The sequence below is a fragment of the Syngnathus leptorhynchus genome, chromosome 16 (assembly GCF_054491065.1).
Source record: "Syngnathus leptorhynchus isolate UIUO chromosome 16, UIUO_Slep, whole genome shotgun sequence".
In the NCBI taxonomy this organism is placed as follows: Eukaryota; Metazoa; Chordata; class Actinopteri; order Syngnathiformes; family Syngnathidae; genus Syngnathus; species Syngnathus leptorhynchus.
In genome coordinates this window covers 6211714-6229425 of record NC_141210.1, presented here as the reverse complement: position 1 = coordinate 6229425, position 17712 = coordinate 6211714, and the positions used below count along the sequence as shown (strand labels likewise).

Sequence of the window (17712 nt, the reverse complement as noted above, 5' to 3'; positions counted from 1 at the left end):
CGGGGTTTATCTCCAGAGTCACAAGTCTATTGGGTCCTGGACTTGCCCTTCACTGTGCTGCCACAAAAGAACCTCCGTGAAATTTCCCCATTCCGAAAGCTTGCAAGAGAGCGCAAGCGTCTTCTAACTACAATGCCACATGTAAATAACGTTAGAAATTCAATGATAAGGCTCAAAATGTAGTTATTTTGGAATTCCTTGTGCTCTTGAATATTGAATATGTTGCCATTATAATCGCCATGATTTACTTTTTGAGTTGTTTTGTGCTGGGAATGTAATAAAGGCACCGTTATTCTTTTGTGTTTGGTTTTGTACAATAAATGCAGTAACGTGCAAAAAAATAAACATGGAAAATATAAACGCAATCACATTCCCAACAGAAATGACTGTTTTCTTGCTTTTCATGGCGTAGGGTATTTATTTGTATAAATTACGTTTTTTAATATCCCATTGATGTCTGTATATACGCATAAAACATAAAAAACGATTGGTTTTCTGAGCAATACACAGCGAAACGAGGCGGATCGGGCGATACGAGCGTGACGTCACACTCAGGTACAGCATACGTTTAGTTTAAGAGTTGCCCCTCTTGACAAGTTCAAAACAAATCAGATCCGCCTCACGAAGATGGCATGGACCGGCAACAAAGATGGAACGAAGGGTATGCTTCTTTTCCAACGCATTTTAGGTTGTCAAATGTTTCTCTTGTGTTTTAACTGGGGACCGGTTCAGGGTGAACACCACGTTTCGCCCAAAGTCAGCTGGAATACTGAAAAGAATAAGAGGTAAATTTACTAGAAGGTGGCATTTTTATGAAGTGTTTCTCAATGCTATTACATTATTTGGATTACAACAAACGTTATGTGTTCCATTGTGAATTCTAATGTTAGTTTATTGCCTAATAACATGTTCCATTGGGTCTATTAATAGAGACACGAGTCAACAACTATGCTTGTGTGGCGACTGCAACTCAAATTAATCTGATTATTGGAGTTATTGTAAAACTTGAGTCCCCTGAATATTTTTATAAAATTGACTTATTTGTATTATTTAAGATCGCCCACTTTATGCGATAAATAATAGTGCCAGTTCCGTATTGATACGATCGTAAATTCACATTTTCCTCACTGTCATATTTCCTCTCAAAATTGACAGGTGGCCATTTTGTTAATACTCCAAAATGTTCTCGTGTAAATAACATAAACACATGGACCACGCGCGCTGATAACATCACAGACATAAAGGGGAATTATCAATTGACATTTCTCGTGGCGGAGTTCGCCAAAGCCGACAAAGATGAGCACAAGCTAACGTGATGACATATGCTCGGACGTTTGTTGCTTGACCTTTTCAAACTGACAAATGAATGTACGTCCACCGGTTCTCAAAATATCACTTTTGTGGTAGTATTGTGTGTTTTGATCATATTTATCCAAGTGTCAAGGGATATAAATTACACAGCAGCACCGTATACACCCCTAAAAGTCCATATTATTTAAAAAAAAAAAAAAAAAAAAAGTTTAGAGGTAGGTGACGTAAAATGCCGAAATGCACGTTAATCGGTACTTTGCAAAAAAACAAACAAGGCGCTAAAATACACATGCATTGTAGACTCAAATGTTTATCAAATGCAGGACAGATTTTTGACAAGTGTATTTGATATTGTTATAGTCCACTATTACATTGTGCAAATTTAATACAGTGCAGTAAAATGTACTTAAATATTTAATTAAAATATATTGCACTTAAAAATTAAATACAAATGATACCTAAGTAAATGTTAGCAACAACAACCACACCAGTTCAATTTCACTGGAAGGTTAAATACAACTCTGTAGGTCGTGATTCTTTTTTGAGTATCACTTGTTAGAGGATCATATTTCTGAAACCATTTAGTTTGTTCTGCTAGTTAGTTTAGTTTATGTTGAATGCATATTGTACATAAAAGTTTTTTTTTTAAATAAATAGTTCTTTAAGTTTATTGTAAATGCAAATTCGAGATACATCTCGGCAGTGGCCACGAGAGGGAGCCCGCGTACCATTAATAAGACCCATACGACCCTGAAATTAACTGATTGTATATTTTTTCCTCCAATTTTTCCATTATGCGAAAAAAAAATCCAATTTGATACTGATTTATAATTTTTCCTCCACCTTTTACATTATGCGAAAAAAATTCCTGATAGGTTGAAAAAAAAATTATTTAACTGATTGACCGAATAATTCGGGCTGACAAGTGTACGATACATTTTTAAAAATATAAAATTATGATGCAATGATTCAAGTTATCAACAATATTCAGGTAAAATGAGCAATATGACGAAACGGATGTTAAACAGGTTTCAACATGTCTTTTTTCCCCCCAGTATAACAGAGTAAAGACGATCAGCTGCAAATGTCCCTCTTTTTAATTTGCCGTACTTTTTTTTTTTTTTATTTAGTGAAGGATGACGCGCATATGATGAGTATTTCGCATGCCGGTGAGCGGTGGAAGTGAACCTTTGCGGGGCTGGGCCACTGTTTGGATCTCCATGCGGATGTGACATTTCATTGAAGATCGCGGCCGCCATTTTGACTCAACACATTGAACCTCGCACAAACGGACGGGAGGAGCGTGTCGAGGGCCAGCGCCACTCAAGTCACAACGCTTGCATGATCACGCACATTCCTCTTGGGGAACGGCACTTTGACGGGAATGCGACGGCCTGCCGCTTTTTGTTAGTAGGGACGCTTTTGTGGGTGATCTGTTTGGATTGGGGCCGCGGCAACTCTCGTCTCCGCCAACTTCCAAATTAACGTCAGTGCAAGCTATTCCGATTTGCAACCTGGTTTGAATGGATAGCTTTCTCCTCCGCTCTTCCCCAGGCGAGGGACACACGGAGGAGCACACGGACTGGGGATATCGCAAGCAAAGTTGTTGAATGTGTGTCTACTGCCAGAGCTTTTGTTTTCATTGTTGTATCTTTAGCGTTTTTTGGCTACCTTGTGTCAGGTAGCTAAGCTAGCTGTAAACCGGCTATTTGTTCCACCAGGTGCGGGTCGTGTTTTTGCTCCACACTTCCCGGTGGAAAGCCGGAATAATTTAGCTCCTTTCAACGGGCCTCCCTCCTCGGAGTCCCGAGCCGTAGTCTCAGCAAGCCAGCTACTCGCACCCACCAAAGGCGCCGAAATTGGGCGAATAGCGAGCAAATACGTCCGCGTTTCTCTACCCGCTCCCCCACCGACCTCCCCTCCTCAATCCCCGGCGCTGACAGCGGACAAGGCCGAGGTCGCAGCAGAGCAGGCCCGGCCGCCCAGGCTCGAGCGGTCCACCCCACCTCCGCATCTTACCACACCTCAGCAGCAGAACAGAACCTGGTTCGCATACGAACCGGCCTCGGGCGACGTCGACGGCAACCGAGAGAGCAGTGAGCCCCGCATCGCAACAAAAGCTGCCAACATGAACCACCACCATCACCACACGCAGCAGCAACAACAGCAGCAGCAGAAAGCCGGCGAGCAGCAGCTCAGCGAACCCGAGGATATGGAAATGGAAGGTTAGTGATTGCACTTGGAAGCATTTGTCACACAATTGAGGCCTTTACGCGAAGTGTGCATGAAGTTGCATCCGTGCAAGGGGAGTTGAACTTTACAGTAAACATGAGGGCCCGTAGCTAACCGGCTGCGTTTGTGCTGATTGCGCGTACGTTGCAGCATACTTGAGCAGAGTTGACCTCATTTGCTGTATAAGCTTGTTAAGTTTTTGTGTGACTTCATTTAAGTTATGATTGTGGATGCTCAAGAAAAGCACCCAAGCAAGAGGGTTAAAAGTCATTTGAAGCATTCATTCATATGCTAAGAAAGAACACGTTTCGTTTAATTTACTGTTCGCGTTAGCTCATTGTAAGTAATCAGTGGACAGAGTGCTGATGTGTAATTTTGAATGTTTGTAAACAGTGGGCTTGTTAATATAATTAAAACAAACTGCTGGATATAACATTACCATTCTCTTGGGGTGACTGGTGGGTGGAATTTTGACAGCTTGTAGCACTTGCGTTTTTTTTGCCGAAGAGCCCACGAATACATTTTGACGCGATCGAGGCATGAAGACCTACTTTCTAGAGCTACTCGACAAATTCATGTTATGCGTTAGCATCATCATGTTTGGTGACGTGAGGACACAAGGGGGGCCTGAGAAGTAGAAACTCGTTTTGGGCCTTCCAAACGTGAACGCAAGTAAACTTTGCTCGAATTACAATAGCGCTAATGTACCATGTATGCTTCTGATTGAAACCCGATGGTTTTAGCCGGTAAGACGTACGCTTGCTGCTAAATTGAAAGCTATGCAATTAACGTCAAGGCCCAACTTGGCTTCGTACGTTCTCTAACACGTTAGCTTCTTGAGCTAACGCTGACGGAGGGGGTGTGTGGCATTCTAAAATGGTGGCCTGTGTTTGACAAGCTTCTTGTTGTTACGTGTTTAAACCTTACTTTGACACCTCGCGATTTTTTTTAGCGTGAATATATGTACTTTTTGGGTGATATTTGTCCTCTGTGGTTTATCGCAACCTGTTAGCTCCTACTTGTCACAGTAGCAGCTAATGGTTGCTAATGACGGCCTTTAACAGAAACCGGACGCTGGCTAAGTGTTTGCTAACGAGCTATGTGGCTAACGCAGCTGCGTCAGTGCCGCTTTGCCAAATTGGCAATGGTATAATGTGTCGTGAGAGCGATCGGGATAACAAGTAATTCTAAAAACACCCATGTGTTGCTCCAAATGATTTTAAATGGCGATATGGTGGTTGGATGGTGTTACCGCCGATGTCAGGCCAGGCCCACTCTGGAGCAGCGCGGGGATTTGCTGCTTCATTGTATGAGACCGAACAGCATGGAGCTCGCCATTTTTAATCATCTCTGTTTTTGTTAGTCCACTCAGTAGTCGGGGCACATCTGCCAGAAACATTGCAGCAAGCACCCATAACTCGTCAGCGTGTCGAGCATTTCAAATGTGTTTTTCTTCCCGATGATCATTTTGGATCAAGTACAAGTCTGCGAGCCCTCAGCATCACTGCGTCACTTATCCCTATTGATTTGAATTTCTGGTTAAACGCACCGTCAAGCGTTCTTAACCAGCACCCAAGATGACTCGTTCAAATGGTCACTTAAATTGACTGAGTAATCCTGAGGTACTTAGACTTATTAGCAGCCTCCCCCGATTTGTTTATCATTTTACCAGCCGGATGATGATTTCAACATAGTTTTGCATAATATTTTAAACTCACAAGTTGTAACTTCCCATGTCACAATATGGTAAATTTCGTTACTTACAAATCTATACTGTTGATGTAGGTGTTACTTTCACAAATACTGACCAGTCTAATGTTGAAAATGGTGCGCTGTTAATAACACCAAATTTCGTAGGTCTCCTAAAAAAAAAAATGGAGGATTTTGGAGGTACTGAGTTCCAGCGATAAAACATTTGTGATGCAGACTTCAAAAGAAGATCACTTATTTAAAAAAACACTTGGTAATGACAGTCTTCCCACCAACACTGAAGCCAGCCCCAAATGCAAGAGAAAAGCAAGGACATTAGTTTATCGGTCAACTGGAGGAATGGGTGAGATCTTTTATTTGTTCAAATTTGAAGAAAGCAAACAAGCGCGTATTAATAGTTCTAATGGCAGTCAGGCAAACAGTTGCTGTGTTGTTCCACTGACAAACTGGTGAGTCATGTTTTTTGGGTCAGAAATGAAGACTTATAACCTCCGGTACAACCAAAATCTGTTAGGAGGAGCCATACCATTAGCTCATTTATGCTGTTGGATTAAGTCCAACAGTCTTGACTTGTTCATATTTTACCAATGTTTCTTGCAAAATTGGACAGAACCCATCAAATTCTGATGGAGGTTTCTCATCCAGCTCACCAAGTCACACCACAGATATTTCAATTTGATTTAGGTCAAGACTCTGGCAGACGTCAATTTTTCTTAGGGTGAATCCATTGTTTTGTTCTTGTGGTTGTATGCTTTAGATGACATTCATTTGCAGCTTTTTGGAGCCTGGAGTTACACTTCCATGCAGCATTGTATTCCCAAATGCCTGAGGAGGTTGGTTGGTCCATGACTCGTCTCTGTTTGTTTCTTTTAGGCTTGCTTGAATGCTACAACCCTTTTCAAAAAGGTCAACATGTATTTAGTCACTGTCTGTAAATTTGCAGATTCATGTGACCTATTGAAGGAATCCTTGAACAGTATTATGTTTCTGACCATATATCCCACAGAAATGGATTCCCAATAATGGATGCAATGTGTACAACAAGAAGAGAACAATTTTTTTTACTGATGTCCTTGCTTCGATCGTCATGCAGAATAATGGCATTGACTCTGTTTCTGACCGCTCAGCTGGGGACACAGACGACCCTCCAAGAATTCCAGCCAACCCAGTCATCAATGGTAACATGGCCATGGCAGACGGACACAATAACACAGAGGAAGACATGGAGGACGGTGAGGAGGGGCACAAAACTTTCCTTTTGACATTAGCATTAGCCTCCCTTTCTCACTTCCTCCCTTTCCCTCACCCTAGACACCAGTTGGCGGTCAGAAGCAACCTTTAGGTTTGTGGTGGAGCGCTTCAGTCGCCTCAGTGAGTCAGTTCTCAGTCCATCCTGCTTTGTCCGCAACCTCCCATGGAAGATCATGGTGATGCCACGCTTTTACGCTGACCGGCCACACCAGAAGAGTGTGGGCTTCTTCTTGCAGTGTAATGCGGAATCAGACTCCACGTAGGTGTTTTCTCTCTGAATTATGACTTTGTCTGACTAAATAGGATTTGGTTGTACTGCCATGTTTAATGGTCATTTGTACCGCATGCAAAGTAGTACTAGATGAAGAAAAATGAACACAGCCACAAATGCATGTTTTGTACCCACATTAAAAAACCCACTAAAGTAAACAACAGATGGTAAAATACACAGTAATCAAATACACATCAAGTAGATGGATTTTTCCCCCCCCCTCACACTGCTTCTAATGTTCGGTATACATTATGGTGATGTATACAATTTTGGGAGGTCTCGCTTCTTTCTTCAGCCCAATGTTCAAGAATAAAAGTTTGCTAAGACTAAGTGCAACATTCCTCTGCCAGTGTTTTGTTTATAAATAATCAAACTTTGTTGATCGGACTGACATTGTAAACAACCTGTGCAATAATGTGATGTAAGCCTTGAGTTTAGATAATAACTATGGCACCCTATCGTGTTGTCTTCAGGTCATGGTCGTGCCACGCACAAGCCATGCTAAAGATCATCAACTACAAAGACGACGAGAAGTCGTTCAGTCGTAGGATTGGTCACCTGTTCTTCCACAAAGAGAACGATTGGGGCTTTTCCAACTTTATGTCCTGGAGTGTAAGTACATTTACATTCTTTTGTTTCAACTTTCTGGTGCCCTTTATGAACGTGGTGCCTGACATTGTTTGGCAGGATGTCACTGACCCAGAGAGAGGCTTCATTGATGACGACAAAGTCACATTTGAGGTCTACGTCCAGGCGGATGCGCCACACGGAGTCGCGTATGTAGCTTTTAATACTCTTTGTTGCCTCAGCTGTCCAAGTCTGGCTTTTTCAGCAACACTGTGTCCATGAAGGCATACGGCATTCAAACAATAACATTTATTTTGTATGTGACCAGCTGGGACTCAAAGAAGCACACAGGTTATGTAGGACTCAAGAACCAAGGAGCGACCTGCTACATGAATAGCCTCCTACAGACACTCTTCTTCACCAACCAACTACGCCGGGTGAGATATTTCATCCTTTTACACGTCTGTCTGTTCATTTAGAAATGACCATAATGGTGGGGAAAAAAATAGTTATTCTAAAGTGTCAATCCAATCATTGCAGGCAGTATACATGATGCCCACAGAGGGAGACGACTCATCCAAGAGTGTTCCTCTGGCACTGCAGAGGGTTTTCTATGAGCTGCAACACAGCGACAAGCCCGTTGGCACCAAGAAACTCACCAAGTCTTTTGGGTAACTAAATATTTAAACTTTTTTAGAGGTGATTGCGTAGAAATAAAGTCAGACTTTCTTGTAGTGCATTTTCAGACTATAAATTGCTGCAGGTACTAGTCAATAAATGCATCGTGAATTTAAAATTTGAAAAAAAATATGGTCACTAAAGTGATGTCATTTTCATTCTGTCGTGCACTTGGGTTGGGATGAGAAAAAGTGGAGTGAAGCCTTTGTCTCCATGATGTTTGCATTTTACACATAGATTGCTTGTCTATTGATATAGTGTATTGGCTCAGTATAACAAAAATTGACATGCTTCTGAGAAACCCATCTTACCTGAAATTTTAGTCTAATGTACTCACAATTCACTCACGACTGGCCAAATGAGCATCAGCTTTCATTGCATACTAATTTGAGTACACTACATCAAGGGTTCTGAAATATTTTCGAGTCGTGGCTTGCCATTTTGAGAAACACTGTACTACACCATTGATTGACACGTGGCAGTCATGATGCTCTTCACTGCCCGAGTAATCTGATGTTGTCACATGCTTTTAGGTAACAGACTAAGAACCATTATTATGTGGAGGTCCTCACCAAAACTAAAGCAGATACTTTGGAGTGTGGTTCATGTAAATGAATGGAGGCAATGTGGTGTCTCTACCCGGAGGGAATTCTGCATGATAATCTGTAGCTACTCTCTCCTAACAGCTCGACTGTTTGGTTCTGTTTGTTTTGCAGATGGGAAACTCTAGATAGTTTCATGCAACATGATGTTCAAGAGCTCTGCAGGGTGGTGAGTTTAAAAAGAAAAAAATGTGTATGTGTGTTACTGCTAAAAACAAATATCCTGTTTTTTTGTGTATTTCAGCTTCTTGACAATGTGGAGAACAAAATGAAAGGCACATGTGTTGAGGGAACTATCCCGAAACTCTTCAGGGGGAAGATGGTGGTATGTTTTCTATCCGCATCATTCTCTTTGACAGGCGTGTCATGTTTAAAGTTAAGTGGTTGTTAAACAATTCTGCTAACTGGCTTGAGAGGCTTATCCAGTTTTGTCGCAGTAATGAGGAGCTCACAACATGTATGGACAAGATCGTTAAGAAATTTGAAGTCTCACAAGTATAGTATTTACAGGTTACATAAGTGTGTATGTATTTCTCTCCAGTCATACATCCAGTGCAAGCATGTGGACTACCGATCAGAGCGGATAGAGGATTACTATGACATCCAGCTTAGTATAAAAGGAAAGAAAAACAGTGAGTATGAGCATAACAACTTTGGGCTTTTTTATTTACTATTATTTTTTAATCAACTTGTTTCCAGTTGTATATGTTATTCCTCTATTTAATTGAAAGTACATTGTGATTTTAATGGAGTAGTTTTTAGGTCAGCAATCTGGTCCAAACGTCATGGTCGGTCTGTGTTCTTGATAAAAACATTCAAATTGATGCTTTATTTGTATTATGCTACCACCTTTTGCATTTTAATATCTAATCTCGCAAATGTTCTCCCTTTCCAGTTTTTGAGTCATTTAAGGATTACGTTGCAACTGAACAGTTAGACGGAGACAACAAATATGATGCCGGAGAGCATGGCCTGCAGGTAAGCTTTCATTCCCAATATGTCCTACCAAAATTAATTCACACATGTAGTACTTTAGCCCAGTGGTTCCCAATCTTCAATCACAGGACACATTTTACATTAGGAAAAAAAAAAAAATGTTTCTTTCTTTTTTTTTCTACAATCGTGTCCTTTCAGTGTATGAACAGTTCATTGTTTTGCCTGTGACTATATTTTGATGGCATTGATAAGGTTACCAAGGTAGGTAGCTATTTGTAGATAATGTAATTTTCTGAGCTCATTTCCTGTGGCACACCGGTTGATCTCGCACAGCACACTGGGCTGCTGCGCTGTTGGGAATCGCTGCACTTTCCTAATAAGGGCTTCCCACAACCTGTCAAGTCAACCTTCAGGATGTGATTTCCTGACCAGGTACTTGCTCGTTTGCTCCCTAGGAAGCTGAAAAAGGAGTGAAGTTTCTCACTTTCCCACCCATCCTTCACCTGCAGCTGATGAGGTTCATGTATGATCCGCAGACTGACCAAAACATCAAGATTAATGACAGGTACGACAACAGCAGCAGCATCACTTCAACATGCTCTCTGTGAAAAGCAGGCTGTGACCTTGCAGGGCAAATTATTGCCTTAATGGGTATTGGAACAATCCACTGTGACACTAGCTGAGTTTTCCACATAGATTTTTTTTCCACCCTAAGCCATTAGTCATCCTCGTGATGATTACATTGAAACCGTAGAGCGGGATGTATGGATTGCACATACTATGCCAGGCAATCATCAAAGCTGCCCATCTCTGCTTCACAGTGTTGAATATAATGAAGAATATAGAGTCTCCGTGGCACAGTTGAACTTGCATCATCCATCCCGTTCTGTGCTTGTCCTGTCTTGGGTAGGTTTGAGTTTCCAGACCAATTACCTCTGGATGAGTTCCTTCAGAAGCCCGACTCCAAGGACCCAGCCAACTACATCCTGCACGCCGTGCTCGTGCACAGCGGGGACAACCATGGCGGTCACTATGTCGTCTATCTTAATCCAAAAGGAGACGGCAAAGTGAGTGTCAAGGAACCAATAGTGAGAACAACTTTTTTTTATTCATTTCACCCAAAATTCTGTCTTCTTGTATTTGTGTGTGGCACGTTTGCGGCTGATGGATCTGTCATCTCTGTTGTTGGATGAGGAATCTATTTGAAATGCACTTGAAGGTGCTCATCTGTATGGCCACGGAAAGCATTTTCATCTGTGAGCTCTGTAGTGACTTTTGATGTCTGACTTTTCAAAGCCTAGTCATTCAAAAGCAGATTGGCTAAATAAATAATCCTTGTCACCGGCAGAGTATCACTGACAGAGCATCAGCCAGAGCATGTCTTGAAATATCGTTTGAAACTCTGTGCTATGTGGTCACTTAACCTACATAAATGGTTGTCTTAAGTGCTCTCTGCCACTCTCTTCTCCTCCTCCCACCCTCTCCGCCCGCTCTGTGCTCCGCTGCAGTGGTGCAAGTTTGATGACGACGTCGTATCACGCTGCACCAAGGAAGAGGCCATTGAGCACAACTACGGGGGGCACGATGACGACCTCTCTGTTCGCCACTGCACCAACGCGTACATGTTGGTCTACATACGGGAATCCAAGCTGAGTACGTAACACAAGATTTATGGAGTGGAGCCAGCCGTCTTCTGTGCACCTCGAAGGGCTGCTTAAGTGATGGGCTCAACTAACTCGTGCATTTTATCTGTTCATCCAGGTGAGGTGCTCCTCCCCATGACTGATGTAGACATACCCCAGCAGCTGGTAGAGCGTCTGCAGGAGGAAAAGAGGGTAGAGGCACAGAAGAGGAAGGAGCGTCAAGAGGCTCATCTCTACATGCAGGTTCAGGTGAGGAAAAGCAAAAAGCCTTCACATAGTATAATTTTGGTTTTATTTTGACTGAACATTATTTTGCGCTTTCTACCTCTGAGCAATAAGATTAAAATACATGTTGTGCTTTTATTTTTATTCTTTTTTTGTCTTATTTTGATATGTGGGTTCGGTATTTGTGTAACAATGGAGACTTGTGTGCAGTGCGAGCCGCAAAACTATTCAGGCTTCGACCCTAAATGTTAGCAGGTGATTGTTGCTGACATGGTCGATGTCATAGCTGTCAGTTTAATTGACAACGTTTGGTAATAAAAGGGGTCTCGTCTTGTCAGTCTAAGCAGGTCGTCTGCTGTGGACAGCCAACCTCTGTTTTTGGCACCTTTCAATCTGCTGCAGAAACTCAAGAAACCAAAGCATTCTCTTTGGCTCAACACTGTATTTGTATTGTATTCATCCTGTGGCTTCTCTCTATACACAGATGGTGACAGAGGACCAGTTCTGTGGTCATCAGGGTAATGACATGTATGATGAAGAGAAGGTGAAGTACACCGTCTTCAAAGTCCTGAAGAGCTCCACGCTGCAAGAGTTTGTCCAGAACCTCTCCCAGACCATGGTGAGGAATACGCTCGGGCCAAGCTGAGCCTTCGTACTTTTTATCACTCTTTCTTATTGTTTTGCTGATGCTTTTCACACCGTTCTCGTCATCATGGCCATTTTTCTGCTGAATCAATCTGAACATGTGAAATTACTCCTGTCGCTTGCAAGAACGTCAACATGAATGTTCTGGTGTACTAAGAAAATAAGGTAGCACTGTCAAAATGGATCGAGACTCGTTTGTTGATAACTTTGCTGATCTATTATGTTAGACCAGCAAATAAGGCATCTTTTATCATTCCCCAGAGTGCACTTTGGAAGCACGACCCAAGCAAATTGTTCTCATTCACACGGTGAAAAGCAGACACGCGGCTGTCAGACGTCTGAACGATACAGGGCAGCAGATGGTTACACAAAGATGCCACTGTTTAGTCAACAGCCTAATGTGTTTACACAACACCTGGAGCGATGTCACCCATTACGATTTTCCCAATTGCAGCGTGAACGCACTACATTGATGTGCCCGCAGGGTTTCCCACAGGAGCAGATGAGGTTGTGGCCCATGCAAGCTCGTACCAACGGAACTAAGCGGCCCGCAATGCTCGACTACGAGGCCGACTGCAACAAGTCGGTGAGTGCTTGCCAGGGAACATCGGTTTCTCTTTATTATTGTTTCCGGCTTGTCGACTACCCGAGATTTCTCTTGTAGATGATTGGCTTGAGTGACAACGAGAATCCATGGACAATATTTCTGGAGACGGTGGATCCCGAACTGGCAGCCACTGGGGCCACGCTACCCAAGTTTGACAAAGATCGTAAGTACCGAAAGCCGAATTGAGACAAGGTGGCCTGTTCTATGTTGAGCATCTCATTTGAAGAGCTGGTGCTGTCACTGTAGCTTTCAATCATCTGATTATATGGAATTTGATTGTGGCACAGTTATTTTTCAACTTGATGTCCATGATGAAATGAAACAACATTTTGAATTTGTTTGGCTGTTTTGATCAGAGCATTTTGTAAGTATCACATCTTTCTTCTCCTTTCAGGTGATGTCATGTTGTTCTTGAAGATGTATGACCCCAAAACCAGAAGCTTAAATTATTGTGGACATATCTACACGCCTATATCCTGCAAAATAAGTCAGTAGCAGCCCCATCTGGATAAGGCAGCATGTAGTATACAACACTACGTCAAAAAGCGTGGAATGTTTATTTCTGCTCTTGTGTGTGTTACCAGGAGACCTGATACCCGTCATGTGTGAGCGAGCAGGCTTTCAGCAGGAAACTAGCCTTATCCTCTATGAGGTGATCTATTTCTGTCACACGCACTTGTTGGCACGTTCCCCACTCTTTCTCACTTTCACCTTTTGTACAAGTCGCTAACGCCGACGGACTCTTCTCGTTGCACATTTATAGCGTCTGATTTTCTCACATACACAGCACAGCAGCGAACTTAACGTTGCCGATCTAAAGTACTTCATGTCCCACAATGCGCTCTTTGTTTGTTTCAGGAAGTTAAACCCAATCTAACAGAGCGGATTCAGGACTACGATGTCTCTCTGGACAAGGCCCTGGATGAACTCATGGATGGGGACATCATTGTCTTCCAGAAGTGAGCAGCATTGCTCAATGTTTGTTTTTCCAAACCAAGAGAGTCACACATTCTGCTGTCTTGATGCATCCATTCTCCTTCGGTTATGCAGGGACGACCCGGAGAACGACAGCAGCGAGCTACCGACGGCCAAGGAATATTTCCGGGACCTCTACTATCGAGTAGATGTCATCTTTTGTGACAAGACCATCCACAATGACCCGGGCTTTGTGGTCACGCTCTCCAATCGCATGAACTATTTTCAGGTATTACACTTTGAAACTAGTGGAGATGATCCGCTAGCTGACTTTATAGTAACATGTATGGGATGTGTGTGTCAGGTGGCAAAGACGGTAGCCCAGAGGTTGAACACAGATCCCATGCTGCTGCAGTTCTTTAAGTCGCAGGGGTAGGAGGCTCGTCACTCTCTCACCCCCCCCCCCCCACCCCCCCAACGAACACACGATAATAGAGGCCTGCATGTGCTGCCATTGACACGGTTGACTTGGATGACATGCTGAAGAAATGTTGCATAACCTGTCCCCCCCCACCTTATTTTGTTGTCTCCCCTCTTCCTCCCGCATCTTCCACCTTTTCTGCACTTTTCTGCCCACTTTTTGACCTCCACGGCTCCCGACGTCCATCCCTTTGCCCTCTACCTTCCTTCCCCCCCTCTTTGCCCTTTTCTCCATCCTCCCCCCCCCCTGCCTGGTGGTGTGGTGGCCAGGTACAGGGACGGTCCAGGAAATCCTCTCAGACACAACTATGAGGGAACACTGCGGGACCTGCTGCAATTCTTTAAGCCTCGGCAGCCCAAGAAACTCTATTATCAGCAGGTGACGACGTCGTGCTTTTGTCGTTGAACTAACTAAGACCGTAGACCAAATATTCCTCATAAGAAAAAAAAAAAAAGCAATGTGTGGAACATTCATGTATTGATTCTCCACTCCTTCACATGCAGTTGAAAATGAAGATCACCGACTTTGAGAACAGGCGGAGTTTCAAATCCATATGGCTCAACAGCCAGTTCCGAGAGGAGGTAGGACCGGACGAGGACACGCGAACATACCACTCAACGTGTGATGTGAAGAATTAACACTCCTGCTCTCTGCAGGAGATCACCCTATACCCGGACAAACACGGTTGCGTCCGCGACCTGTTGGATGAATGTAAAAAGGCAGTGGAGCTCTCCGAAAAAGGCTCTGAGAAGCTCAGGTATCTCGCCCCTCACGCCTGCATGAGCATCTGTGTTTCGGCCATTTTCTTGTTTGATATGACAGTGGTGGTGGTGTAAAGTTTTAATCCGCCCTCCTTCCTCCTCCCTTGCAGGCTGTTAGAGATAGTAAGCTATAAAATCATCGGGGTTCACCAGGAGGACGAGCTTCTAGAATGTTTATCCCCGGCTGCCAGTCGCACCTTCAGAATAGAGGTCTGTATGTGCACCTGTCTGTTAAGTCCGCTTCTTTGCTGCCTTCTCAATGGTCGCGGGTCAGTGTGACCCGCTGCATGTTTTATAAAGGGGAAAAAATGAACACATTGCAACACGAGTAGTACAAACTATTTTGACAAATTCGACCCATCGAGGCCTTAAAAGGCGTTTTGCTTGTTCCTTATATTGCAACTGTGACTGCTCTCACCCTTGTCGGTCTTGGTCTTTCAGGAGATTCCTGCGGACCAGGTTGATTTGGATAAGGACAGCGAACTGCTCATCCCTGTCGCTCATTTCCACAAGGAGGTCTTCGGCACATTTGGGATCCCCTTCTTGCTCAAAATCAGACAGGTTTGTCTTTGTGTCTCCGTTGTGCAAATGCCACCCCCCCCCCTTTTTTTTTTTTAAACTCACCTCTGTCCTCGTAACAGGGTGAGTCTTTTCGGGAGGTGATGAGGAGGATCCAGTCAATGTTGGAGATCCAAGAGAAAGAATTTGAGAAGGTCTGTACAACACCCCAAGTGGCTTAACATTGCGCACCTACAAGAATATCTACTCTGTTTTGCGGAAGACCTACATGACATGTTTGCTCTGGTCTCACTTCTGCAGTTCAAGTTTGCCATTGTGATGATGGGCCGACATCAGTACATCACTGAAGACGAGTACGAAGTCAACCTGAAGGACTTTGAACCACAGCCGGGTATCTTGAGCTCATTATTTTGTTGTTTTTCCCCCACCCCCTTACAAAAACCTGCTAGCAGTCCATTGACCAGGGTGTCTGTCTCTCTTGTGTGTCCTTCCCCCGCACCACAGGCAACATGTCTCACCCGCGCCCCTGGCTGGGCTTGGATCATTTCAACAAAGCTCCAAAGAGAGGTCGCTACACCTACCTGGAGAAAGCAATCAAAATTCACAACTAAAGCAGCCCGTCCTTCCTCCTCCTCTTCCTTCCTGCCTCCTTCACACCATAACTGACTGTAACAAACCTCACGAGTGTGCGCGTGTGGAAGTGTGTGCTTGAGTGTGCGTGCGCATGCACGTGTATGTGGGCGCTCGTATGTTTGCTCATCACTTTTGGCCCCCCCTCCCTGCCTGGACACAAGCGAGCTCTGCACTGGCTCTTGTCTTCGGCTCCCCCTCTTGCTGCAGCTGATGGATTCTCCTTCAACTCCAATATAAACTGCAACTATGACTTCCTGTTATATTTTTTTAATTTTCTTCGTGTTTCGTCTAGTTGGGGTTTTTTTTTTTTTTTTCCCTTGCCACTCTTAATTACATTTTACCCCTTTCTCTGGCTTTTCTTAACTGTTGACTGCCCGTGGTGTTGTCTGGAAGTGACAGGAATTAAATTGGATTTTAATATGTGGAGAAGTGTGACACAGGATAAAATATTATACTATAATGTATATATCTATATAAATATACATAAAGTTCTAGACTTAATTTTTCCCTCCTCCGCCTCACTTTTTCTTTTCTTTTTTTTTGGGTGGGTTGATTTTAAATAAACACTTGCTGCTGTGAGGAGAGTTGAGTAGAAGTACGTTTGCGAGGACTAACAGGCAGGGAGGATGAAATTTTCTCCATAACTAAACAGCTGGGAGCTGTTAGGATCCATCTTTTTACGCAGCCCGAGTGTGCTTCTTATATTTTCTGCTCTTGCCCTTTTAGCGCAACAAGTTAAGTATTTCCACGTTTACGCACAGTTGTCTCACTTAGTTGTGTTGGGAGACTATTTTTTTGTCTTTCTTCAGAACTTGTATACAGTAATAAGAATCCACTGCAAATGTTTGAAGAAAAAAAAAAATAAAACGGCGAAAAATTGAGGAAGATATTTGTCTCTATTTCATCTTGCACGCTGGCACTTAACGTCAGAGAGCTCAGGACTGGAAGATGTCAATTTGGATTTTTTTTGTTTTGTGACAGCAGTCCTTGGGTTTCTCTTGTTTGTTAGTTTGCCGCTTTCTCAGTCATTCCTCCCGTGTAACACCAAAGCAGCTCTCCTCTCCATCAATCTATCATCCCTTTCTCCAGTCTGTTTGAGTATGTCCCTTTCTCCCGTCTGTTTGAGTATGTGTCTCCCCCTGGTGGTTGGGAGCGTTAAGCGCACTGTGCTTGTGTGGTAGGGAGCCGCAGTCTTGTCGAGCTGGCACATTGAGGATTGTGTAAAGGACAAAAACCAGCATTGTAAGAAACTTAAATCCCCAGTGATCTTTTTTTTTTTTTTCAAGCACAGGTGGAATGCTCCTCAATGCTTAGTGTGGCTCTGTAAAGACAACATTTATGAATTGTATATTTAAAAATATGAACATGTAAAATTTAAAGAGAAACACTCGCCTTTGTTATGGGGTGCAGAAGAAGCCAGTTGTTCATATTTCTTGTGTGTAGGTTTTTCTTTATTTTTCTTTGCGTTCCTGATTTGACAGTTCTCTATTCTGTTACATTTGCATATGTTTTCCAAACTAACTGCATCAGTTTTGTCTCGTCTCAAAGTGCAGTACAAAGATGACCTACAGAATCACATCAGTTTTTTTTCCAATTGAAAATCCTCAGTGTAGCAGCAGTGTACGACAACTATACCTGTATATTGCCTTTTTGCTGGAAAATGTATGTTGAATAAAATTTTCTACAAAAAAAAAATCCTGCTTGTTCTTATACCTTTGGCTGACA

At 43.1% G+C, this 17712-nt stretch overlaps 1 protein-coding gene across 3 annotated transcripts; it reads left to right on the top strand.

The window, feature by feature from the left end:
* Positions 1–3032: 3032 nt before the first annotated feature.
* usp7 (ubiquitin specific peptidase 7 (herpes virus-associated)) lies at positions 3033–17682 on the top strand. 3 transcript variants are annotated; one of them, XM_085933099.1, is made up of 31 exons: positions 3033–3536; positions 6381–6485; positions 6565–6763; positions 7249–7387; positions 7463–7551; positions 7671–7779; positions 7883–8013; positions 8737–8791; positions 8867–8947; positions 9164–9254; positions 9518–9600; positions 10014–10123; positions 10469–10646; positions 11067–11211; positions 11320–11450; positions 11911–12045; positions 12556–12657; positions 12736–12841; positions 13073–13165; positions 13263–13330; positions 13537–13637; positions 13729–13882; positions 13958–14025; positions 14350–14452; positions 14578–14655; positions 14731–14831; positions 14946–15045; positions 15277–15396; positions 15477–15548; positions 15655–15745; positions 15859–17682. In XM_085933099.1, the coding sequence occupies exons 1-31, from the start codon at positions 3440–3442 to the stop codon at positions 15963–15965; spliced, it is 3342 nt and encodes a 1113-aa protein (XP_085789225.1). In that variant the 5' UTR covers positions 3033–3439; the 3' UTR covers positions 15966–17682. The 3 variants fall into 3 exon arrangements, with proteins under 3 accessions (XP_085789225.1, XP_085789224.1, XP_085789226.1); XM_085933098.1 differs by having other exon boundaries at positions 14344–14452; XM_085933100.1 differs by lacking the exon at positions 3033–3536 and adding an exon at positions 3606–4211 and having other exon boundaries at positions 14344–14452.
* Positions 17683–17712: the final 30 nt, after the last annotated feature.